At 46.8% G+C, this 27214-nt stretch overlaps 1 protein-coding gene across 3 annotated transcripts in view; it reads left to right on the top strand.

Moving 5' to 3' along the window:
• The window catches only part of LOC115079454 (histone-lysine N-methyltransferase KMT5B-like), a 400353-nt gene that overhangs the window by 355003 nt on the left and 18136 nt on the right, over positions 1-27214 (top strand). For 2 of the 3 annotated variants that reach the window (XM_029583070.1, XM_029583071.1), the window contains exon 7: positions 1873-2075. In XM_029583070.1, coding sequence (XP_029438930.1) covers positions 1873-2075 — 203 coding nt within the window. Of the gene's footprint in view, positions 1-1872; positions 2198-27214 lie in introns of all 3 variants that reach the window. The other variant, XM_029583072.1, reaches the window with a different exon arrangement.

The following is a 27214-nucleotide window of genomic DNA, read 5'->3' as shown; positions in this document are numbered from 1 at the left end:
TTCTGAGTAATGCAATGTGGGTGTAATTCTTTTAATTGAAGCTAATTGATCTTTAATCACAGTCAGCTCCATTTTCAAGGATGAGAGTTGTGCACAAATTGGGCAAGCTCTAAGTTTCCAGATGCTTTCCCTCAGAATAAAGGCTCCACAGCAGTTACATTGGATAGTCCTCATCTTGGTAATTTGTGGCTTTATTTCCTTGACTGTAACCAATGTACTAATTTATCTTGCTGCCAATGGTAATCTAGGCAGTCTTTATTAGAAACAAGCCCCAGGGGTAGGGTGGGTAGGAGTCAAACAGTTTAGCCTGGGACAAGCTGGGTAAAGCAGGGCACTACTGGACAGTTGTCTTTGCCTTTTGGTCAATTCTTTTTTTTAAAAAAACAGTCTTTATGCCCCAGTTTTTTAGTTGTGCCAGCTAACCCCAAACTAGGGAGGGGAGGGAGTGAGAGACATTGTTCTCTTCTTCTTTTTATAATTTTGTTTTTATATGAGGAAAAACATATCTGTTTGATATATTTTTACATACTGTAACTCTTGAATATTTTAACTGAAAATTAATGTCAATAAAATTAATATTCAAGAGTAGTGTGAAAGCAATCTGATGCATCAGGGTGCCAACCAGCTTATGGTCCTCAAGGACCAGAGTTGCCTACCCCTGATTTAAATATTGGCACACCACTACCAAAAGATTGCTTACTCCTGCTCTAGGGTATACGTATTTAAGTCCTTTAGTCTCAGTTCATATTGCCTTTGAAGCAAATCATGCACCATTTTGAGAGCCTGTGGGCTACTTTTAGCCTATCTATATTCTTTTAGAGGTACAGTCTCCAGAACTGAACATGCTATTCTAGGTGTGAGGTCTTGTACAGAGGTATGATCTTCTCCCTATCTTTTCTATTTATTTTATTTATTTGTACGTTTTTATATACCGAAGTATTGGCGGGGGCCTTCACTCCGGTTTACATTTATAAAAACGCTATACATTGAAGTCAGATGAACAGCTTTAACAGAGTTAAAGTTATAAAGAATATTATACTTAGTTATTCTTATCCCTTTGTACCCTAATATCCCCGTGGTTTAGGCCACTGCCCTGTTATACTGTTTCACTATGTTGAGGTTGTCAGGAATAATCACTTTGAGGTATTTCCTGCTCAGTGCATATCAGTATTTGTCCCCCTGTCATGTATTGATCCCTTCAACTTTTCTACATGACTCTTTCTTAATTGCTAAGTATTCAAACACTCCTCAAGCTTTCTTAGATCACTTCTTCTGCCTCATCTCTCTCAAGTATGTCTTCTCTGTTGCAGACCTTAATGCCACCTGCAGCAGAAAGGCAAACTTATTTCTAATCTCTCTGCAATATCACTCACAAAGATATTGAACAGAACCAAAACATTTAAAAATGTTTTATGTGCAGAAAAGGAAAGAGATGAATTGAAGAATAACCCAAGGTTGCCTGCTGAGGGGGATTAGGACAATGTTACCCTCAAGAATTGAAATAGACGTAGGGAGAAGTTGTTTGGGAGAGAAGATGAGAAGTTTATCTTGACCATTTTAAATTTAAGGTGGTGGTAGAATGTCCAGATGGAGATGTCTGTTAAGCAGTCTGATATTTTGGGACGGAATTTTGGGTGAAAGTTCTGGTTTGGAAAGAGAGATCTGGGAAACATGAGTATAAAGATGGTACTAATGGTATAGCTTTGAGTAAAATATTCTTCCTGTGTAGGTGATGAAAACTGTTAACCTTCAATCTTACGAAATACCCCCTTGTTTTTGTTGTAACTGCTTTGGCAAAAGCAGTTACAACAAAACCTGTGGCAAAACCTGTGAGATCTCTGTAAGTTTAAAGTTGTCCTGTTGTCTTTACAGGCGAGGAACTGGTGCTTTTAAATCCCGCGTTGGACTGCCTGCACCTGCACCAATAATAAATAGCAAGTATGGCCTCCGAGAGACAGACAAGCGCTTGAACAGGCTGAAGAAGCTGGGGGATGGCAGCAAGAACTGTGACAGCCAGTCTGTAAGCTCCAACACGGATGCAGATACCACTCAGGAAAAATCCAACACAAATGCATGTAAGGAACACAGCAGCTGGCCCCCTCTTCCTTTCTTTGGGTCTAAACAGTGCAAGGCCTCTGCTGTGGGAGAAGACTGCTGGGTTCTAACAGAGCTGTCCTTGAGATATCCTTACAATGCTGTGAGTGCTCTGTGCGTTCATTGACATCATTATACAGAAAAAACCTTCTTGACTCCTGTATCTGAGAGCTAGTAACCTGTGTCATTGACCAAGTGATTTTAGTAGAATTCTTGTTCATTGATGCAATAAAAATAAATTTAGTTGGAGAATCATTGGTAAATGCATGCACAGAGTAAAATAGGAGGAAGGAGGTCTGGTGCAAGATTGGGGGTGGGTACTTTATGGATTCATTGCTGAGACATATAGCAGTGATTTCAGGACAGACCAAGCTGCAATACTGTGAAGTTAGGGGATGAAGTTGGGTTTAGGTAAAGTTTTCCCTGCTTTGGCAATTTCCAAGAGATTTTTCGCACATCTTTGAGTATTCAGAAAGGCTGGAATCTGCTTCTGGACTCTTGTGATTATATAAATTGTAATTGGCTGTCTTAAAAAGTTCTGATGCTGAGAGTAGGAAGGTCTGACTAATGCATATTGTCAATTTACTGTATTCAGTTTCTAGAGACATAGAAATGTAGGATAATATGCTTTCTAGAGGGGCTTGGTTTAATTACAAAGTAAATTGCACTACAAATATCTTCCTGTACTTTCCATGTCTATTCCGCATTTTTAAAGCCTTGAACTTTGTAGTGCAGCAGGGAATGACTTCTTGGCACACCCTTTTCTGCTGGGAGGTGGTGAGAGCTCCAGGTGGTGCTTCAGACACTCAATTCCCCGTGGCATTGTTAGGGAATGTTTCTTTGAAAATCAAAATTAATACTTTCCTGGCGTATAGCCAGATGGACTCAGAACAAGTGGGTATAGTGTGCTCGTGCTAGCAGTTGGAGACGGATCTGACGTCAGCACGGGTACATATACCCCCACAGGAAGTGAAGCAACTCAGTAATTTCCGTCTCCAAAGCAGTTTGGAGCACCTGCACGCTCGCTGAGCGTGTTTTCCAAATCTACTTTCTACTTTACAAATTTCTCAGAAGACGAGCCCCGCACTCCTGCGGTGATACCCTCGGGTCCCTCCCCCAGTTGAGTTTCCCGGGATGATTTCCGCGATCCCTCGGAGGTCTACGCCTCGGTCCGGTGGCCGAATCGCAGCAGGGATCTAGCCCCCGAGCGAGAAGGGCTCGGGCCTGGCTGAGAGGCGCCTCGGACCCGGCGTGGACTTAGCCCCGAGCGAGACGAGTTCGGCGGCTTAAGAGGCAGCGGGTGCATTTCCTCAAGCGCGGCGGTGAAGGTATTTCCCCTCTCTCCCCGCAGCCGGAGACCGCCCGGGTTACAGCCGGGAAGCGCCGAGGATCAGGTAAGGCGTACATCTCTTACTTTTTGGTCTCCGAGGTACGAGGATCGGCGGCGTTGCCTGCATGTGGCATGCCGTGGAGGTCGCCATTTTGTCTGCCTTGTTCAGGTATTGAGCGCATATTGTATATTATTGAGCGCATATTGCTGACCGCATATTATTGAGCGCATATTGTATATTGAGCGCATATTATTGAGCGCATATTATTGGCAGCATAAGCGCCGGCACTCTGCATTCGCAAGACGCGATGGAACATTTAAACGCCCCGGCATTCCCAGAGGCGGCACCTCCTGATTCCAGCGTGAAAGCTCTCGGCCTCTGCTCAGCGTGCCAGCTTAGAGCCACGCAGAGCGAGGAGCCAGACTCCCTTTGTGCCCAATGTGAGGAGGCCGTGGGAGCCTCGGGCCAGGACCAGTCTCAACCGAGGTTTACCGACAGTTCCCCAGGGGCCACCCCGGATCTAGCAGACCGTCTCGAACAACCAGGAATCCCGGGGGACCTGGTACCCCGACGGCTAGAGACCGCTTCCATTTCCTGGGTGGATTTATTTAAGGGGATCCATGCCTTTGTACAGATGCAGTCAGCTTCCCGTCCAGGCCCTGCTGCCGCTCCGGCTGACCCTGCCCCTGGACCTTCTCGCCCTTATCGCGGGCACCCGCCTCCGGGCAGTCCGGCTCATGCGGACCCTGATGTCTCGGAGGACGAGTCCGAACCCCCCGAGGAGGGGGAACTTCCCTCGGGGATAGAGCCATACCTAACTATGAGGCGGTTCTTTCCCAAGGAAGATCTCTACGACCTGGTTTCTCAGTGCCTGACAGAGTTGGCTATTCCAGGCCCCAGTACCATGGAGGCATCCACGCAGAACCCCCTGTTGGAGGGTCTTCGTCCCACAGCCCGCCATTTCCCCTTTCTGCAAGTGGCGCAACAGCTGATCGATTTGGAGTGGAATGCGCCGGAGGCCTCATTCAAAGGGGGTCGGGCCCTGGCTGGCATGTACCCCCTGGACCCGGCAATCAAGGATATGCTAGCGTGCCCTAAGGTGGACGCCTTGGTTAGCGCTGTGGTCAAGCGCACTACCATTCCAGTGGAGGGGGAGGCGGCCCTCAAGGAGGCTCATGACCGACGCCTGGACGCCATCCTGAAACAAACCTTTGAGGTGGCAGCCCTGTCTCTGCGAATCGCAACCTGCTGCACAGTGGTGACGCGTTCCTGTTTGTCACAGGTCAGGAACAATGCTCCGGCAGCGGACATGGAGTCAGCTCTTTCGTTCCTCATGGATGCCACCTCCGACCTAGTCCGTACGACAGCCAAGGGGGTCTCATCCTCCGTAGCTGCCAGGAGGCAGCTCTGGATCCGGAACTGGTCAGCCGATGCTCCTTCTAAGACACGTCTCACTAGAATGCCGTTCAAGGGTTCTCTCCTGTTCGGCAGCAACCTCGATAAACTGGCCAGCACATGGGGCGCCTCTCCAGTACCTCGATTGCCGGAAGACAGGTCCAAGAGGAACCAGCGCACCTTTCCGAGGCCCTCCAGAGGTAGAAGCTCCCAACACTTCATTCCCTATAGGAATCGCCACCAGGCACCTCGTCCTCAGGCCGGGAACCAGGCCTTTCGGACCAAGCAGCACAAGAGGGGAGCCAGCTCGGGTTCGGCGCCCGGCCGCACCCCACAATGAGAATCAGCCGATCCATCCGGGGGACGAAGCCATAGGGGTCAGGTTAACCCTCTTCTACCCCAGATGGGTCGAGATTACGTCGGACCAGTGGGTCCTCGCCATCATCCGAGAGGGCTATTATCTGGACTTCCATCACATCCCTCCGGACAGATTTGAGGAATCTTCGTGTCCAATCCACAAGAAGGCAGCATTGGAAGCTACCCTGGCGAGGCTCCTGTCCTTATTTATTTATTTATTTATTTAATTTCTTTTCCTATACCGATGCTCAAGACTAGGTCTTATCGTACCGGTTTACAATGTAACTGAGGGGAAACCAATTAACATCAAGGTAGAAAGTAAAGTTACATTAAACAGGGAGCATAAAACCTGGGCAATGGAAGACAGTACAGAGTTTAAACTAAGAAACAATTAGAGAGAGATAAATATATAAATCAACAAAAACTGTAAGATACAAAAACATAGGTTTATCCTAGGCAGTTATTAGCCTGGTATGTCCAGAGGGAGAAGGAAAGGGTGTTATCCTTGAAAGCCATAATCCCGGTACCTGCATGGGAAATGGATTCTAGGCACTATTCCATTTATTTCATGGTACCCAAGAAAGGAGGGCACTTTCCGACCCGTCTTGGACCTCAAGTCAGTCAACCGATACTTAAAGGTCCCGAGGTTTCGCATGGAAACTCTGCGCTCAGTCAAGACCGCAGTACAGCCAGGGGAATTCCTCACGGCCTTGGACTTGTCAGAAGCCTACCTGCATATCCCGATCCATCGGGATCATCAGCGCTACCTACGCTTCAAGGTTCTGGGACGGCACTTCCTATTCCGGGCTTTGCCCTTCAGGTTAGCCAGAGCGCCGCGGACCTTCAACAAAGTGATCGTAGTGGTAGCAGCGGCGCTCAGAAGGGAAGGAATCCTTGTCCATCCCTACCTAGACGATTGGCTGATCAGGGCGAAATCCCGAGAGGAGAGCCATCGGGCAACCAACAGAGTGATCTCCCTGCTGGAAAGCCTGGGATGGGTAGTCAACCTAAACAAGAGCTGCCTACAGCCTTCTCAATCACTGGAATACCTGGGAGTCCAGTTCGACACCCAGGCAGACAAAGTCAGCCTCACCACCAAGAGAAGGTTAAAACTCCAGACGCGTCTACGGTCCTTGATAGGAGCCAGCCGGCCCATAGCTTGGGACTATCTGCAGGTTCTCGGTCTCATGGCATCCACCCTGGAAGTGGTACCCTGGGCGCGGGCCCATATGAGACCACTACAACGCTCCCTCCTCTCTCAATGGAGCCCACGCTTCCGGAATTACTCCGTGCATCTACCTCTACCAGCCAGACTGCGGACCCAGCTACGGTGGTGGTTGCAGCCCAACCACACGAGCAGGGGGTCAAAGATGTCCTCCCCCACATGGACTCTGCTCACCACAGATGCCAGCCTGAGCGGATGGGGAGCACACTGCGAAGAGCTCACCGCCCAAGGGCGGTGGAACAGAGAAGAGTCGGGGTGGAACATCAACCGTCTAGAGCAGGGGTCGGGAACCCATGGCTCGCGAGCCAGATATGGCTCTTTTGAGGGCTGCATCTGGCTCGCAGACAGTCGCCACACTTTCCCGCTGACCCAGCTGCTCCCCGGTCCTCCTCCGCCCGGGCTTAAAATGCCGGGCGGAACGCGGCAGGACAGCTGGAGTCAGCGGCACCGGCGTGCTCTCTTCTTCCCCCCCCCCCCCCCCGCGGCACGGAAGAGGAAGTGGAGCGTATCGGGTGCGTGCGCGGCAAGAAGAGGCCACGCTAGTGCGCTCGGCATCGGCCGAAGAAAAGAAGACTGCAGCGCGGCTCGGAGGAAAATGAAGAGGTTCAGCCGCGGCCGATGGGACTCCGCCTCCGCGAGGGCTGAAAATGAAGAGGTTAGCGTTGGGAGGAGGCTGCTGCTGCCGCGTGTTCCCGGGGTGGGGGTGGGGGAGAGAGAGAGTGAATGAGCGAGCAAACACAGCTTGCTCGCTCATTCACTCTCTCTCTTCCCCACCCTGGGAACTCGCGGCAGCAGCAGCCTCCTCCCAACGCTAACCTCTTCATTTTCAGCCCTCGCGGAGGCGGAGTCCCATCGGCCGCGGCTGAACCTCTTCATTTTCCTCCGAGCCACGCTGCAGTCTTCTTTTCTTCGGGCCGATGCCGAGCGCACTAGCGTGGCCTCTTCTTGCCGCGCACGCACCCGATACGCTCCACTTCCTCTTCCGGGCCACGGGGGGGGGGGGGCCTGTGTGTGTGTGAGTGAGTGAGAAATTGCATGTATGTGAATGATTGAGAGCCTGTACATGTGAAAGCGAGTATGTCTGTGATTGAGAGCCTGCCTGTGAGAGAGAGAGAGCATGAATGTAAGTTTACCATTGGGAACCTGTATGTGTAAGTTTGTGATTGAAAACATGTTTGTGTGAAAGAGTATGTGTGTATGATTGAGATCCTTTGTGTGTGAGAGAAATCATGTGTATGTATGATTAAGAGCCTGTGTGTATAAGTAAGAGAGAGATCATGTGTGTCTGTGTGTGATTGAGAGCTGGTTTATGTGATTGAGAGCCTGTGTTTAAATGAGAGAGAGAGACCATGTGTGTCTGTGTGTGATTGAGAGCTGATTTAGGTGAGGGAGCATGTGAGTATGTGATTGAGAGCCTGTGTGTAAATGAGAGAAAGAGAGGACATGTTTGTAAGCATGTGAATGAGAGTCTGTGTGTGAGAGAAAAAGACAGCATGTATTTATGTGATTGAAAGCCTGTGTGTGTGTGTGTGTAAGCGTGAAAAGATAGACAGCATGTGTGTAAATGTGTAATTAAGAGCCTATATAAGTGAGAGAGAAAAAACATGTGTATATGTGAGTACTGAGAGCATGTTTGTATAGGTGTGTAATTGAGAGCCAGTGTGAGAGAGAGCGCTGGTATGTGACTGAGAGAGGAGAAAGTTCCAAGCAAACCACCCCTCCTCCTGCTAATTCAGAACAATCTCAGGACACCTGGATATCAAACGTTCCCAGGTATGAAGCAAAAAAAATTTTGTATCCTTATTATTTTTCATTACTGGGTCTTTGTGTCTGCTATTTTGAAATATTTTGTTGGTATCTGGAAATGTTTTATATGAGTTTGTAATTATTGGATATTCCACTCATCAGCTGTTTCAAAATATGTTCTTTTTGTTAGTACAGTTTTACTGCTGATGATTTTATATTTCTTGATTTGTTTTATAAGGATGGGTGATGTTTCTTTTTTCCTTTGTTACACTGCATACAGAGACTCTGGCTTGTTGCAGTTTCCAATTCAGTTTTTTCTGCATGCTTCTTGTTATGTGTTTTGGTCTCTTTATTCTATGTTAGGTGAGGGACAGCATGTGATTCAGGTGAGGTTTTCTGCTGGCGTGTAGTTTCTGTGTAGGACTCTATAGCAGCCTGACTTGGTCCGTTTTCCTAATAGGAGATGTATTGGTGTCTTAAGGCCTGGTGTAATATTTTCAGAGACTTATTGTACTTTAAAAGTGTGATCTTACATAAAATGCACACATTTACTTGTATTTAGTTTTAAACATATTGTATGGCTCTCATGGAATTACATTTTAAAATATGTGGCGTTTATGGCTCTCTCAGCCAAAAAGGTTCCTGACCCCTGGTCTAGAGGCACGGGCAGTCCAATTAGCCTGCCTGCGATTTGCTCACAGACTGAGGAACAGAGCAGTCAGAGTGATGTCCGACAACGCCACTACTGTGGCTTACATCAACCGACAGGGCGGAACCAGAAGCCAACAGGTGTCCCTAGAGATAGCCCCGCTGATGGCTTGGGCAGAGGCGAATCTCCAGGACATCTCCGCCGTCCACATTGCCGGAAGGGACAACACCGCTGCAGACTTCCTCAACAGGGAAAGCCTAAATCCGGGAGAATGGCAGCTGTCCCCCACAGCCTTCCAGATGATTGTGGATCAGGGGGGACTCCGGACATGGACCTATTAGCGGACAGGTCCAATGCTCAAGTACCCAGATACTTCAGCCGCAAGCGAGATCCGTTCTCTCACGGGATCGACGCCCTGGTTCAGCCATGGCCTCCAGGGACCCTGCTATACGCCTTTCCTCCGTGGCCCCTGCTGGGCGCCCTTATACACAAGATTCAGAGGCACAGAGGCCTAGTTCTTCTAGTAGCACCAGACTGGCCAAGAAGACCCTGGTACGCGGACATGAGAAGACTACTGACAGGGGAGCCCCTTCCCCTGCCTCCTCTCAGGGACCTGCTTCGTCAAGGTCCCATCCTCCACGAGGATCCGGCTCAATTCTCTCTTACGGTCTGGCCATTGAGAGGGCTAGACAGAAGAAAAGAGGTTACTCGGAGCCGGTGATAGATACACTCCTCCGAGCTCGCAAGTTTTCCACATCCCTCACCTACATAAGCATCTGGAGAGTATTTGAAGCCTGGTGCGACACTCATGGCACCAATCCACATGCGACCACAATCCCTATTGTTCTGGATTTCCTGCAGGATGGGCTTCAGAAGGGTCTCTCCCTAAGCTCCATCAAGGTTCAGGTGGCTGCGCTGTCTTGCTACAGTCCCAGGAGGGATGGCAGGACCATTGCCACACACCCAGATGTTTCCCGCTTCCTGAAAGGAGTCAAGCACATTCGTCCGCCACTGAAGTGGCCGGTGCCCCTGTGGAACCTCAACATAAGAACATAAGAAAATGCCATACTGGGTCAGACCAAGGGTCCATCAAGCCCAGCATCCTGTTTCCAACAGTGGCCAATCCAGGCCATAAGAACCTGGCAAGTACCCAAAAACTAAGTCTATTCCATGTAACCATTGCTAATGGCAGTGGCTATTCTCTAAGTGAACTTAATAGCAGGTAATGGACTTCTCCTCCAAGAACTTATCCAATCCTTTTTTAAACACAGCTATACTAACTGCACGAACCACATTCTCTGGCAACAAATTCCAGAGTTTAATTGTGCGTTGAGTAAAAAAAAACTTTCTCCGATTAGTTTTAAATGTGCCCCATGCTAACTTCATGGAGTGTCCCCTAGTCTTTCTACTATCCGAAAGAGTAAATAACTGATTCACATCTACCCGTTCTAGACCTCTCATGATTTTAAACACCTCTATCATATCCCCCCTCAGTCGTCTCTTCTCCAAGCTGAAAAGTCCTAACCTCTTTAGTCTTTCCTCATAGGGGAGTTGTTCCATTCCCCTTATCATTTTGGTAGCCCTTCTCTGTACCTTCTCCATCGCAATTATATCTTTTTTGAGATGCGGCGACCAGAATTGTACACAGTATTCAAGGTGCGGTCTCACCATGGAGCGATACAGAGGCATTATGACATTTTCCGTTTTATTCATCATTCCTTTTCTAATAATTCCCAACATTCTGTTTGCTTTTTTGACTGCCGTAGCACACTGAACCGACGATTTCAATGTGTTATCCACTATGACACCTAGATCTCTTTCTTGGGTTGTAGCACCTAATATGGAACCCAACATCTTGTAATTATAGCATGGGTTATTTTTCCCTATATGCTTCACCTTCCACTTATCCACATTAAATTTCATCTGCCATTTGGATGCCCAATTTTCCAGTCTCACAAGGTCTTCCTGCAATTTATCACAATCTGCTTGTGATTTAACTACTCTGAACAATTTTGTGTCATCTGCAAATTTGATTATCTCACTCGTCGTATTTCTTTCCAGATCATTTATATATATATATTGAACAGTAAGGGTCCCAATACAGATCCCTGAGGCACTCCAGTGTCCACTCCCTTCCACTGAGAAAATTGCCCATTTAATCCTACTCTCTGTTTCCTGTCTTTTAGCCAGTTTGCAATCCACGAAAGGACATCGCCACCTATCCCATGACTTTTTACTTTTCCTAGAAGCCTCTCATGAGGAACTTTGTCAAACGCCTTCTGAAAATCCAAGTATACTATATCTACCGGTTCACCTTTATCCACATGTTTATTAACTCCTTCAAAAAAGTGAAGCAGATTTGTGAGGCAAGACTTGCCCTGGGTAAAGCCATGCTGACTTTGTTCCATTAAACCATGTCTTTCTATATGTTCTGTGATTTTGATGTTTAGAACACTTTCCACTATTTTTCCTGGCACTGAAGTCAGGCTAACCGGTCTGTAGTTTCCCGGATCGCCCCTGGAGCCCTTTTTAAATATTGGGGTTACATTTGCTATCCTCCAGTCTTCAGGTACAATGGATGATTTTAATGATAAGTTACAAATTTTTACTAATAGGTCTGAAATTTCATTTTTTAGTTCCTTCAGAACTCTGGGGTGTATACCATCCGGTCCAGGTGATTTACTACTCTTCAGTTTGTCAATCAGGCCTACCACATCTTCTGGGTTCACCGTGATTTGATTCAGTCCATCTGAATCATTACCCATGAAAACCTTCTCCATTACGGGTACCTCCCCAACATCCTCTTCAGTAAACACCGAAGCAAAGAAATCATTTAATCTTTCCGCGATGGCCTTATCTTCTCTAAGTGCCCCTTTACCCCTCGATCATCTAACGGTCCAACTGACTCCCTCACAGGCTTTCTGCTTCGGATATATTTAAAAAAGTTTTTACTGTGAGTTTTTGCCTCTACAGCCAACTTCTTTTCAAATTCTCTCTTAGCCTGTCTTATCAATGTCTTACATTTAACTTGCCAATGTTTATGCTTTATCCTATTTTCTTCTGTTGGATCCTTCTTCCAATTTTTGAATGAAGATCTTTTGGCTAAAATAGCTTCTTTCACCTCCCCTTTTAACCATGCCGGTAATCGTTTTGCCTTCTTTCCACCTTTCTTAATGTGTGGAATACATCTGGACTGTGCTTCTAGAATGGTATTTTTTAACAATGACCACGCCTCTTGGACATTTTTTACTTTTGTAGCTGCTCCTTTCAGTTTTTTTCTAACAATTTTTCTCATTTTATCAAAGTTTCCCTTTTGAAAGTTTAGCACGAGAGCCTTGGATTTGCACACTGTTCCTTTTCCAGTCATTAAATCAAATTTGATCATATTATGATCACTATTGCCAAGCGGCCCCAATACCGTTACCTCTCTCATCAAGTCCTGTGCTCCACTGAGAATTAGATCTAAAATTGCTCCCTCTCTCGTCGGTTCCTGAACCAATTGCTCCATAAAGCTATCATTTATTCCATCCAGGAACGTTCTCTCTAGCGTGACCCGATGATACATTTACCCAGTCTATATTGGGGTAATTGAAGTCTCCCATTATTACTGCACTACCAATTTGGTTAGCTTCCCTAATTTCTCTTAGCATTTCACTGTCCATCTCACCATCTTGACCAGGTGGACGGTAGTATACCCCTATCACTGTAGTCTTCCCTGATACACAAGGGATTTCTACCCATAAAGATTCAATTTTGTATTTAGTCTCATGCAGGATGTTTATCCTGTTGGACTCTATGCCATCCCGGACATAAAGCGCCACACCTCCTCCTGACTGCTCCTCTCTGTCATTGCGATATAATTTGTACCCCGGTATAGCACTGTCCCATTGGTTATCCTCTTTCCACCATGTCTCTGAGATGCCAATTAAGTCTATGTCATCATTTACTGCTATACATTCTAATTCTCCCATCTTACTTTTTAGACTTCTGGCATTAGCATACAAACATTTCAAAGTTTGTTTTTTGATTGTATTTTTATTCTGCTTTTTAATTGATAGGGATAAGTTAGAATTTTTTAGCTCAGGTGAGTTTTTAGTTACAGGCACTTGGACTACTTTTCTAATTATTGGAACCTCACTGTCGAGATGCCCTAATTCTAATGCATCATTAGTATCCTTTAAAGATACATCTCTCCGAACCATGCGCTGCTGAGCGACTGTCGGCTTTCCCCTTTGTTCTAGTTTAAAAGCTGCTCTATCTCCTTTTTAAAGGTTAGCGCCAGCAGTCTGGTTCCACCCTGGTTAAGGTGGAGCCCATCCCTTCGGAAGAGACTCCCTCTTCCCCAAAAGGTTCCCCAGTTCCTAACAAAACTGAATCCCTCTTCCTTGCACCATCGTCTCATCCACGCATTGAGACTCCGGAGCTCTGCCTGCCTCTGGTGACCTGCGCGTGGAACAGGGAGCATTTCAGAGAATGCTACCCTGGAGGTTCTGGATTTAATCTTTCTACCTAAGAGCCTAAATTTGGCTTCCAGAACCTCCCTCCCACATTTTCCTATGTCGTTGGTGCCCACGTGTACCACGACAGCCGGCTCCTCCCCAGCACTGTCTAAAATCCTATCTAGGTGACGCGTGAGGTCCGCCACCTTCGCACCAGGTAGGCATGTTACCAGGCGATCCTCACGCCCACCCGCCACCCAGCTATCTACATTCCTAATAATCGAATCACCAACTATGACGGCCGACCTAACCCTTCCCTCCTGGGCAGTAGGCCTTGGGGAGATATCCTCAGTGCGAAAGGACAATGCATCACCTAGAGAGCAGGTCCTTGCTACAGGATCCTTTCCTGATACACCTGGTTGGTGCTCTCCCTTTATGAGACCTTCTTCCTCCAAGGCAGCACCAGGGCTGCCAGTCTGAAGTTGGGACTGGACTACTATGTCCCTGAAGGTCTCATCTATATACCTCTCTGTCTCCCTCAGCTCCTCCAGGTCTGCCACTCTGGCCTCCAGAGATCGGACTCGTTCTCTGAGAGCCAGGAGCTCTTTGCATCGCATGCACATGTACAACTTCTCACCGGTGGGTAAAAAATCATACATGTGACACTCGATGCAAAAGACTGGGAAGCCCCCCTCTTGCTGCTGGACTGCTGCCTTCATCTCAGTTTTGATCAGTTCCTAGTTAAGTTTTAGGTTGCTATGGGAGTAGGAATGTGTCTAAGTTCCTTTAAATGTATTAGTGAATTCACTATATGTCTGGTAGTGGCCTACTGGGGTCTGATCGAATTCTCAATAAAGTTTTTGTTGATGGGTTTGTTTTTGGTTTTTTTTGTGCAAGTGGCACCTGCCTATAAATTAAGGGATGAGCTTGGGGTGGGTGGGTTGGGAATTACAAACAGTCTAACTTTAGTTAGTCAGCCTGAGTGACTCACAGCTCCCTTGATTAACAAATGTTGTTCCCTATTCAAACCTAATCACACTACCTCAACACCTTTCCAAGGTTTTGGATTTCCTCGCGGGATCCACCTTCAGACCCCTTCGAGGCCTGTCTCTCCGTTCGCTAACTTTGAAGATGGTGTTCTTGCTGGCAGTGTGTTCTGCACGCCGCATCTCAGAGCTACAAGCGCTGTCCTGCCGTGATCCCTTTCTCAGAATCACTCCAGAGGCTATCCATCTTCGCACGGTTCCCTCTTTCTTACCTAAAGTCAAACTCTCCTCCACCATAAGCAGAGCCTTCTCTCTCGCCGGCCCCACTGTATGGAACTCCTTGCCCCATGACATACGCATGGAGACTTTCACGCCCAAATTCAAGAAAAAATTGAAAACCTGGCTTTTCCAGCAAGCCTACCCCTTGACACCGCCCAATTCATTAAACCCCTCTCTAATTGATTCAACGAACTATGATTAAGTATGTGCTACGACTAAGAATGCCTTTTGACCACCGATGTATGCCTTGTGCTCTTATGACTACTAATGCCATGTATATAGTTTTATATATGTTTATATTTACAGTTTTCAATATTTATTGATCTATTAATTTGCATCGCCTAATCCCCCTGTTATTCTGTACTATTATTTCGGTTTTATGTAAGGGCGCCGCCCAAAAGTTTTTGTTCTTTGTGAACCGATACGATGTGCGAACGGATATCGGTATATAAGAGACCTTAAATAAATAAAATAAATAAATAGTCTCACAATTTCACCTCAACCAAACCATATCTTTGCCAACCACGGCGGGTTTGAAGAAATCAGAAGAAGGGCGTGTGCTACGCCATCTCGACATCGGCAGATTGCTGCCCAGATACCTGGAAAAGACAGAAGCAGTACGAAAGACGGACCATCTGTTCGTCCTTCACAGCAGGAAGAAGCAAGGGGAAGCGGCCTCTCGGCCCACCATAGCCCGCTGGATCAAAGAAGTTATCAGAGCGGCCTACGTAGAGGCCGGGAAGTCACCACCTCTGCAGGTCAAGGCTCATTCCACCAGAGCGCAGGCGGCCTCTTGGGCAGAATCTAGGATGCTGTCGCCCGCGGAGATATGTAAGGTGGCGACATGGTCCTCCCTCCATACCTTTTCCAGATTTTACCGTCTGGATGTCCAGGCCAGGGGGGACACAGCATTTGCGAGGGCAGTCCTACGCGGTCCTCAGGCAGCCTCCCGCCCAGTCCGGGAGTAGCTTTTGTACATCCCACTTGTTCTGAGTCCATCTGGCTACACGCCAGGAAATGTTGAGATTACTTACCTGATAATCTCCTTTTCCTTAGTGTAGACAGATGGACTCGGCATCCCGCCCGGCTGCCGGTGCACATGGGTTTCACCAATTCAAGGTAAGCCATGTCATTTTCTTACATAAGAGCGTCCACTCTACCAGGTGTCGACGCCTTCCGGTTGGAAGCGCTGGCGGTCTCCAGCTACTATCAATCAGTCAGGGGAATCCTGTTTCACTAATTCATTGATCGTCAGTACACATATATCCATAACAGCTTTTGCAAGGAAGATTACTGAGTTGCTTCACTTCCTGTGGGGGTATATGTACCCGTGCTGACATCAGATCCGTCTCCAACTGCTAGCACAAGCACACTATACCCACTTGTTCTGAGTCCATCTGTCTACACTAAGGAAAAGGAGATTATCAGGTAAGTAATCTCAACATTTCCTAGCGTGTAGCAGATGGACTCAGGACCAATGGGTATAGTGTACTCCTGATAGCAGTTGGAAACGGATCAGATTTCAATCTGACGACAGTCCTAGTACATATACCCCTGCAGGAAGTTCAGCTCTTCAGTATTTTCATCTCCATAGCAGTTTGGGACTCTATGCACGCTCGCACAGCGTTAGAGTAATTTACCAAATCAAGAAGAAATCTTACCTCTACAGACGAGCCCAGCTGTCCTGCAGTGACACACCTTGGGTCCCTCCCCCAGTTAAGAATTCCCGAGGTGATTTCCGCGATCCCTCGGAGGTAAGCCTCGGTCCAGCGGCCGACCCTCAGCGTGGACTTAGCCCCCGACATCGGGTGAGGCTGAGAGGCAGCGGGTGCAACTTCGAGCGCAGCGGTGAAGGTAATTCCCTCTCCCCCCACAGCCGGAGACCGCCGGAACGAGACCGGGAAGTGCCGAGACAAGGCAAGGTAGAAAACTTTTTAAAAGTCTCCAATCTCCGAAGTTCGAAGAGTCGCACAGGTCACCAGCCGGTGCCAGTGCTACCAGGTTGATCAGCCCTAGCAGGGCTAGGCCTCGGTCAGATCCGAGGGTCCTCCCATGTGGAAGACCCTCTGTGGTGTTCGCCATATTGTCCATGTGGTCGCCGTCACCATCTTTACCTGTTCGCAGCCCTGTCCGCCGTCCCGACCTGTGCGCACAGAGGCGAGCAGTGCGCACAAGTAGCTTGTGCGCACATCGTTGCGCGCCCAAGTGCCGTGTGCACAAGTGACACACACAGCCACACGCTTACTGTGCCAGGCGCATAAGTTCAATCTGTGCGCACAACAGTACGTGCATCTCCCTGAGTGCGTACCAAACCTACATGCAGAACTTCGATGCACCAGAGCGCATAACTAAGCCACCCAGTCCCTGTATTTTACGCGCACAGGCCATGGCACCACCGGAGAAGCTCAGGGCCTTTGCCCAGCATGCCACACCAGAGCGGCGCAGCATGAGGAAGCCACGGCCCTGTGTATACAATGCGAGGAGACCCTGGGGGATTCAGCCCATGGCCCTCCCCAGCCGATGCTGGGATCCAGTTTCTCGAACAGTACGCCGGACCTCGCGTCCCCCAGCGGGAGCCTCCCTCAAACGGGACTCCCCAGGGACACAGCGGCTCTTACTTTAGACCCTGCATCTATCTCCTGGGTGGAATTCTTCAAAGGCCTGCATGCCTTCGTCCACATGCAGCCGGGGCCTCTGATAATACGGCCACAGCCTCCGTCAGAAGACCTCAACATCCTGGGACCCTCTATGCCCAGAGAAGTGCCTCCACCGCCCAGAAGCCCCACCTTCAGGGACACGGACAACTCAGACGAGGATTCAGAACCCCTGGAGGGAAGGGGAACTCCTCCCAGGGACTGAACCCCACCGAACCATGAGGCATTTCTTCACCAAGGACGAGCTCCCAGATCTGGTCACACACAGCTTGAAAGAGCTCGCTATCCCGGGTACAAGTACCTCGGGGGAACCTAAGATGAATCCCCTCCTAGAGGGACTCCGTCAGACCTCCAGCCATTTCCCACTGTTACAAGCTGTCCAGCAACTAATTGACCTGGAACGGGAAGCCCCAGAGACCACATTCAAAGGGGGGGGTTCCCTGGCAGCCATGTACCCTCTGGACCCCACTGCCAAAGATCTTCCGGCATGTCCAAAAGTGGATGCCATGGTCTGCACGGTCTCAAAGCGCACTACTATACCAGTCAAGGGAGGAGCAGCACTCAAGGATGCCCAAGACAGACGTCTGGAATCCATCCTCAAACAGTCCTTTGACGTCTCCGCTATGTCTCTACATATCGCGGCCTGCTTATCACAGACAAGGAACAACACTCCCAGGGAAGCCCTGGAACCAGCAGTATCATTCCTCACAGATGCTGCTTCTGATATGGTGCGCACCGCGGCTAAAGGCATGTCATCAGCCGTGGCGGCCAGAAGACAACTCTGGCTCCGAAGCTGGTCGGCTGACGCATCGTCCAAAATGAGACTCACAAGGATGCCCTTCAAGGGAACCCTCCTGTTCGGAAGCAAACTAGAGAAGCTAGCCAACAAATGGGGCGAATCCCCACTGCCACGGCTACTGGAGGACAGTAATAAGAGAAACCAGCGACCTTTCCCCCGAACTTCTAGGGGCAGAGGATCACAGCGCTTCAACCCATACAGAAGCACATATCAAGCGGCTTGCCCCACAGGCAGGAGCCAGTCCTTTCGGAACAAGCACAACAAAAGGGGAGCCGGCTCAGGTGCAGGTCTAGTCGTGCCCCACAATGAAAATCAGCCGACCCGTCCAAGGGAAGAAGCCATAGGGGGCAGACTTGCCCTATTCTACCAAAGATGGGTCGAGAGAACTTTGGACAAGTGGGTCCTAGCCATCATTCGAGAGAGAGATTATTTGGATTTCCACCACATCCCTCCGGACAAGTTTGTGGAATGCCCCTGCCATGACCCCTCCAAGAGGACGGCAGTGGAAGCTACACTGAACAGATTACTCGCCTTAGAGGCTATAACACCGGTGCCCTCACAACAAATAAGTACTTGACACTATTCCATCTATTTTATAGTTCCCAAGAAAGAAGGGACGTTCTGCCCCATCCTGGACCTATAGTCGGTCAACCGCCACCTGAAGATTCCTCGTTTCCGCATGGAAACCCTACGCTCTGTCATGAGGGTGATACAACCGGGAGAATTCCTTACTTCCCTGGATCTGTTGGAAGCTTACCTGCACATCAAGAGCATCAGCGTTTCCTACGCTTCCCGATCCTGGACTGTCACTACCAGTTCCGGGCACTACCATTCGGGTTAGCCACAGCACCTCGACGTTGACCAAAATCATGGCGGTAGTGGCAGCAACACTGAGGAAGGAAGGAATCCTCGTACACCCTTATCTGGACGATCAGGGCAAAATCCCCAGAGGAAAGTCACCAGGTGACCAACAGAGTCAAGACTCTACTAGAGAGCCTCAGGTGGGTGGTCAACACAAACAAGAGCTGCCTGCAGCCCTCCCAATCTCTAGAATACCTGGGAGTTCGGTTCGACACTATACAACACAAGGTCATCCTGAACATAAGAACATGCCTTACTGGGTCAGACCAAGGGTCCATCAAGCCCAGCATCCTGTTTCCAACAGTGGCCAATCCAGGCCATAAGAACCTGGCAAGTACCAAAAAACTGTCTATTCCATGTTACCGACAGCAGTGGCTATTTTCTAAGTCAACTTAATTAATAGCAGGTAATAGACTTCTCCTCCAAGAACTTATCCAATCCTTTTTTAAACACAGCTATACTAACTGCACTAACCACATCCTCTGGCAACAAATTCCAGAGTTTAATTATGCTTTGAGTAAAAAAGAACTTTCTCCGATTAGTTTTAAATGTGCCACATGCTAACTTCATGGAGTGCCCCCTGGTCTTTCTATTATCCGAAAGAGTAAATAACCGATTCACATCTACCCATTCTAGACCTCTCATGATTTTAAACCCCTCTATCATATCCCCCTCAGCCGTCTCTTCTCCAAGCTGAAAAGTCCTAACCTCTTTAGTCTTTCCTCATAGGGGAGCTGTTCCATTCCCCTTATCATTTTGGTAGCCCTTCTCTGTACCTTCTCCATCGCAATTATATCTTTTTTGAGATGCGGCGACCAGAATTGTGCACAGTATTCAAGGTGCAGTCTCACCATGGAGTGATTCAGAGGCATTATGACATTTTCCATTTATTCACCATTCCCTTTCTAATAATTCCCAACATTCTGTTTGCTTTTTGACTGCCGCAGCACACTGAAGCGACGATTTCAATGTGTTATCCACTATGACGCCTAGATCTCTTTCTTGGGTTGTAGCACCTAATATGGAACATAACATTGTGTAACTATAGCATGGGTTATTTTTCCCTATATGCATCACCTTGCTCTTATCCACATTAAATTTAATCTGCCATTTTGATGCCCAATTTTCCAGTCTCACAAGGTCTTCCTGCAATTTATCACAATCTGCTTGTGATTTAACTACTCTGAACAATTTTGTATCATCTGCAAATTTGATTATCTCACTCGACTTCTTTCTTTCCAGATCATTTATAAACATATTGAACAGTAAGGGTCCCAATACAGATCTCTGAGGCACTCCACTGCCCACTCCCTTCCACTGAGAAAATTATCCATTTAATCCTACTCTCTGTTTCCTGTCTTTTAGCCAGTTTGCAATCCACGAAAGGACATCGCCACCTATCCCATGACTTTTTACTTTTACTAGAAGCCTCTCAAGGGCAATACTAAGTGGGCCATGGGCAGCCTCCCACCCGGTTCGGGAGTAGCTTTTATACATCCCATTGGTCCTGAGTCCATCTGCTACACGCTAGGAAATGGAGAAATTACTTACCTGATAATTTAGTTTTCCTTAGTGTAGACAGATGGACTCAGCATCCCACCCACGGCTGCCGTCATTCATGGAATTCTCGGGCAACATCCCCAAGAGCGAGTTATTCACGGGTAAGCCAAGCTTTTCCTCCAGTTAGGACACCCATCTTACCAGGTGTCGACGTTTCTCAGTTGGGGGCACTGGCGGTCTCCAGCTATAACCAATTCAACCAGTTCAAGTTAATCAAGTTAACCAAGTTAACCAAGTTATACAAGTTATTCAGTCACGTATATATCCACAATTGCTTTTCGAGGAGAATACTGAAGAGCTGCACTTCCTGCAGGGGTATATGTACTAGGACTGACAGATTGAAATCTGATCCATCTCCAACTGCTATCAGGAGTACACTATACCCATTGGTCCTGAGTCCATCTGTCTACACTAAGGAAAATTAAATTATCAGGTAAGTAATTTCTCCACTTCCCACCAAAATGGAAGCAATTTTAATAATTGTCCAAGGTGAATGTTCTTTTTGTAACAGTCATACCAGGGTGAGGAGGAGGGGAGTGTAGACTATCAGGTGTTGCACTGGAGAAAACAAGAAAATGAGTTCATTGAATATGTTAAAGCTCTTTTATAATGAACTCTGAATATAACAATTATATAGCATAACTCCCTGTACCCTAAACTTTGTTTTCCAACTTAATTTATATCTTCTACTTTTCTCTAGCTTATTTGGCAGTCCAGATTCCTGAGGTTGAAGTTTTAATTGTCGAAATTAACTGCTTTTAACCCATTTATCCTGATGGGGTCCAAATGTCTCCAGGCACCTCTTTTTATGCTATTACCTCAGTATTCGTTAATTATGCTTTTCATAATTAAAGGACATTGTGACTTGTACCTCTGCAACCACAGTTTTCATTAGGACAGCCAGTTACCATTAGTAGAATTTTTGCTGTGGCATTACTTGTACATGGGGTCTGACTGGACCCTGATATTAAGAATATTTTTTATCCCAGGACAAGCAGGATGCTAGTCCTCACATATGGGTGACATCACTGACGGAGCCCTATTGCGGGAAAAACTTCTGTCAAAGTTTCTAGAAACTTTTGATTGGCAGCCTGAGGCTTCTGAGCATGCCCGGCATGCCATGATATTCTCTGCCACAGGGGTCTCACTTCAGTCTTCTTTTTTCCGCGCTGCCCTCAGCATCGCAGAGGCAGGAGCCCTGTGAGATTTTCTCACTACTTCTGACTGAAAAAGTAAAACATTTTCTCTAAATTCCCCATTTGGGGTCTCACTAAATCTCATTTGTTACCGGACGGTGACAAAAAAACAAACAAATATTTTGAATTTTCTTTTCTCAGGATTTCTCTTCTCACAGTTTTTCATCGACGGCTGTCGATAGAGACATGGCTTCGAGCTTCAAAAAATGCCCAATTTGCAACAGAACCATGTCTGTAACAGATCCACATCTAGAATGTGTAATCTGTTTAGGAGAAACACATGAAATCTCTTCATGTGAGAAATGTAAAGAAATGACCCCGAAGGGCAGAAAGCTGAGACAGGAGAAAATGTCTCAACTTTTCCTTAAATCAGTGCCTTCACCATCTACTTCGACGAAATCCTCACCAACAGGGGTCACTAAGAAACTTCTACTAAAAAAACGAAGAATCAAGGACTCTGGCGATGCTCTGTCACCAGTACCATCAACTTCTTCGGCCAGGTCAGTGTCGGAATCGAGGCCTAAGCAAAAACACTGACGGCATCGATCCTCGGTATCTCCGTCGCTTCCTCCCCCGGGGGAACCGACTAAAAAGCGGCACAAGCCATGCGATACTCCGCTGACCTCCGTACCTTCGATTCCCTTACCTACTCCATTGATATCGATGTCAGCATCGACGCCTCCGATGCCAGACTTAATCAGTCTAATAAGACAAATGGTCATGGAAGCCTTCCAGGCGCAAGTATCGGCGTCATCGCCGATGCCAGCGATCCTGCCGATGTCGATGGCTACGTCGATGCTGGCGGCCGCACCACTATCTTCAGCGGCGCTGATGACGATTGATACGCAACTAACAACGATACCATCGATACTACCCTCGATGCCAAAGGCACCGATGTCATCGGAACTAGTGACATCGGTTCCTTCATCGATGCTTCAAGCTCCATCGATGCAAATAACCTCGATTCCACCGATGCCTTCGGTCAAAGTCCCAATATCGATGTTCTCTTTTCTTCATACATTGCCTTTGACAGTCCTTTCTTCTATGCAACCGAAATCGGTTTATACGACGACAACTACTGTACATCTTTCTCAGGGGCCATCGACATCGAGACAGAAGTCATCAAAAAAATCAAAACACTCGATGCCAAAACACTCAACTGCATCTTCTGACACCTTAGGTGCACAAGCAGCACTTCACAGTATCCTAACCAAAAGGTATGAATATTTGTTGGCTTCCTTGCCTTCTCATCCGGTAGAGAAGGAAAGAGAAGATATTTTCTCTGATGATCCTCTACCTGGACCCTCAGGTGTAACACAGCTTTCCAAGCCTACACCTCCTCAACAAATTTCTGGATATGATACGTGGTCAGACACTTCATCAGACGTCTCATCAGAATAATTCATGTCTGAGCCATTGCCTCCTCAGGCTAGAAAACAATCCCCTCCAGAGGATTTTTCTTTTTCTGCCTTTGTCCAAGAAATGGCGGATTCTATACCATTCAAACTGCAGGCAGAGAGCGATGACAGACAGCAAACTCTAGAAATTCTCCAGTTTGTGGATCCTCCTCAGGCCTTTGTTTCGCCCCTTCGTTTCGAACTTTGCGTCCCGAGCGGCAGCACACCAATACTGCAGTAGAACTCATCCAGCATCCACCCATCATTCAATTCAACCAGCAGCCTCAGCATTCGACCCTCTGTCTCAGCATTCAACTCTGTCTCAGCATTCAACCAGCCTCTGTCTCAGCATTCAACCCGCAACCTCAGCATTCAACCAGCAGCCTCAGCATTCAACCCGCAACCTCAGCATTCAACCAGCAGCCTCAGCATTCGACCCTCTGTCTCAGCATTCAACCAGCAGCCTCAGCATTCAACCAGCAGCCTCAGCATTCAACCAGCAGCCTCAGCATTCAACCCTCTGTCTCAGCATTCGACCCTCTGTCTCAGCATTCGACCCACTGTCTCAGCATTCAACCCTCTGTCTCAGCATTCAACCAGCAGCCTCAGCATTCAACCCTCTGTCTCAGCATTCAACCCTCTGTCTCAGCATTTGACCCACTGTCTCAGCATTCAACCCACTGTCTCAGCATTCAACCAGCCACTTCAGCAGTCAACCAATAGCCTCAGCATTCATCTAGCAAAAGATTACACAACCAAACATATCATTCAGACCTCCTTAAAGAACTTTTCCACAATCTATTACCGCCACAACGTCATAGGACACCTGATTCTGACAACACCATCAAAGTCTTCTCCCTCATACAACCATGTTGCAAGGACACCCAATACATATATTACATCACAACTCCTTCTCCAAGATGAAGCCTACACTAAGATATCAACCTATAACCCGTAGAAATCTAACCCCGGTAATGATCTCACCAGTCACACAATTACTTGGTTTGGCTCTTTTCACCTTATCACTCTTCAATGCCCAATCAATCACAAAAAAAACCCACATCCTTAATGACCATCTGCTAGATACTAAACCAGACATCTGTGCCATCACAGAGACCTGGTTAAAATCCTTAGACACAGTCCTAATAAATCAATTGCCTACACAGACATATGATGTCTTCTCCTTACCCAGAAAGAAAAAGAAAGGAGGAGGTCTCCTAATAGCTGCAAAAAAACTTTTTAACCTCAAGCAACAACCTATCTATACTATATCCAAACTTGAGGTAGGCCTATTCATATCTAAGTCACTTCAAATCTTACTCACCTACGCGCCTCCCGGACTTTTAGATCAAGATGCCTCTCCCATGATAGAGGTTATAGCCAAATACTTAAAACTAGACTCTCCTGCCATAATCATTGGAGATTTTAACCTCCACATTGATGCCAGTCCTCAATCGACCAACTGTGATGCTTTCCTATCAGCACTTTCGGACATGGGCTTCAAACAGCACATTAACCAACCAACACATAAAGCGGGTCACACTCTTGATCTTATCTTCACAAATTCTAATCTCACCCCACTCTCACCCCCCTTATGCCTACCAGTCCCATGGTCAGATCATTTTATGATCAACTCCACCTTCAGGTCATTAACAGGATTGACCACACCTCATCAGCCTACAACTCTATACTACAGGAAAACTTGTTCTTCAGAAGATCTTGGCAAATCCCTGATCAGAAATCTCCCAAACTTGGATCTTTCAAATCCCAATTCAGCTATCACCTCATGGCAAAACATCACTGAAATGATAGCTAACGAATTATGCCCACTGTCAAAAAAAATTATAAACCCCTCCCATAAAAATAAGCAACCGTGGTTCTCAAATGAACTCCGCACTCAGAAGCAAAATCTAAGACGGAAAGAAAAAGAATGGAGGAAGAATTCTAATCCCCTCACTCTTTCCATATACAAAACTACTCTCCACCAGTACAGATCAGCAATACTTCGAACAAAAAGAGATTTCTATGCTCACCGCATCCACGATATGCTCTATTATGCGAGGGCCCTCTTCTCCTATGTTTCGGAACTTACCAAAACAGCTCTTCCTAATATCCCTGACGATACAGCTCAATCAAAGGCCAATGACTTGGCCTTATTCTTTCAAAATAAAATCACCAATACCCTAGCCAGATTACCTGTCAACACAAATCCTACTCTTCCGGACACAGTTCTCCTACCTAACTCAGACATAAGATTGGATTCCTTTGATTCGACCCACACCTTAGAGGTAGAATCGCTGATAAAAAGAATGAAACCTTCGACCCACCCTCTGGACCAAATACCCTCTAAGTTACTGATTCTCATCCCAGAATACATATCCAAATATCTAGCTGATATCATCAATTGTTCCCTTACACAAGGAACATTCCCGGACGCACTCAAATTGGCCACGCTCAAACCCATACTCAAAAAATCCAACCTGGACCCGGAAGAACTCAACAATTACCGTCCCATATCAAACCTCCCATTTGTATCTAAGATCATGGAGAAAATTGTAAATAAGCAACTTTCAAATTACCTAGAAGACCACTATATACTTCACACGTCACAATATGGTTTCCGAAAAGAACACAATACGGAAACCCTCCTCACCTCCCTCCTGGATCAACTATATATTGGTTTTGATAAAGGACAGTCATTTCTCTTAGCCCTCCTCGACATCTCTGCGGCTTTTGATACGGTAAATCACAACATCCTCCTAAACCGACTCTCAGACATAGGAATTACAGGCTCAGCCCTCAGATGGTTCGAATCTTTCCTCAGTAATAGAGGCTATAAGGTAAAAATTAAAAACATGGAATCACCTTATACTAATGCTCCTTTTGGCGTCCCCCAGGGCTCCTCCCTATCACCCACCCTGTTTAATATCTACATTCTCCCCCTCTGCCACCTACTTTCAAACCTCAAACTCAAATTTTATATTTACGCAGATGACCTTCAAATTTTAATCCCTATATCCAAATCATTGGACTCAACTCTCAGGTTATGGAACGCTCATCTACAAACTATAAACCACTACTTATCCAACCTCAACCTTGTGCTCAACACTTCTAAAACCGAACTCTTACTAATTACTCCAGAAGGTAGTCCCATACTTCTCCAATCACAAAATATTCCACATATATCACACGCCAGAGATCTTGGAGTCCTAATCGACAGTCACCTGAACCTAAAGCATTTTATAAAACACACTACTAAGGAGTGCTTTTACAAGTTACAAGTACTCAAAAAGCTCAAACCGCTCCTATTCCACTACGATTTCAGATCCGTCCTCCAAGCCATTCTGTTCTCTAAGATCGACTATTGCAACTCCATTCTGCATGGTCTTCCAGCCTCTACCATTAAACCGCTCCAGCTGCTACAAAATGCAGCGGCAAGGATCCTGACAAACACCAATCGGAGAGAGCATATTTCTCCTATTCTAAAAGATCTCCACTGGCTCCCAGTAAACTTCCGGATCCTCCATAAATCTCTCACAATCATTCATAAAAATATCCACCATCAAACCCCGCTTGATCTGTCTCATCCTCTCAGACTGCACTCGACAGCCAGGCCTTTAAGGGATGCTTACAAGGGATCTTTACACGTTCCTACAATCAAATTAGTGCACCACGCAAACATCAGAGACCGGTCATTCTCTACTGCAGGCCCCTCCATGTGGAACGCCATGCCTCCGGACCTCAGACTGGAGACTTGTCTAACAACTTTTAAAAAGAAACTAAAGACATGGCTGTTCAGCCAAGCCTTCCCCACTACAAACTCCATTCCCTGATCTAGAATTGTACATCACACATCTCTGTAAACAAAATTTTCCAAATTCTCATGCATAATATCCATTAAAGAGAGGTTGGCTCCTTGCCCCCTCCTCTGTATATAGTATTTATTCTATTTTATTGCACTTTATATATTTATTGCTCCGTTCACCCCTTCTTTATTTTCCTACTCCAAGTTAAGGCTTCCTTGTTATAATGTAACTGTATGCTCTGTATCTCTTGTTGATTGGTTAATTGTATATTCTACTTAGTTCATTGTAAACCGAATTGATTTGATTTGTATCAAGAAAGTCGGTATATAAAAGCCTTAATAAAATAAAAATAATTTCGCAATTCCTATTCATGAAGTGCTCTTGCAAATGCAACAACGCATCTGGGAACATCCCTGCACTGTTCCTGCAGTGAACAAAAG

This window comes from Rhinatrema bivittatum, chromosome 17 (genome assembly GCF_901001135.1).
Source record: "Rhinatrema bivittatum chromosome 17, aRhiBiv1.1, whole genome shotgun sequence".
NCBI lineage: Eukaryota > Metazoa > Chordata > Amphibia > Gymnophiona > Rhinatrematidae > Rhinatrema > Rhinatrema bivittatum.
Note: the sequence above shows the minus strand (reverse complement) of the source record. Positions and strands in the feature narration are given on the sequence as shown.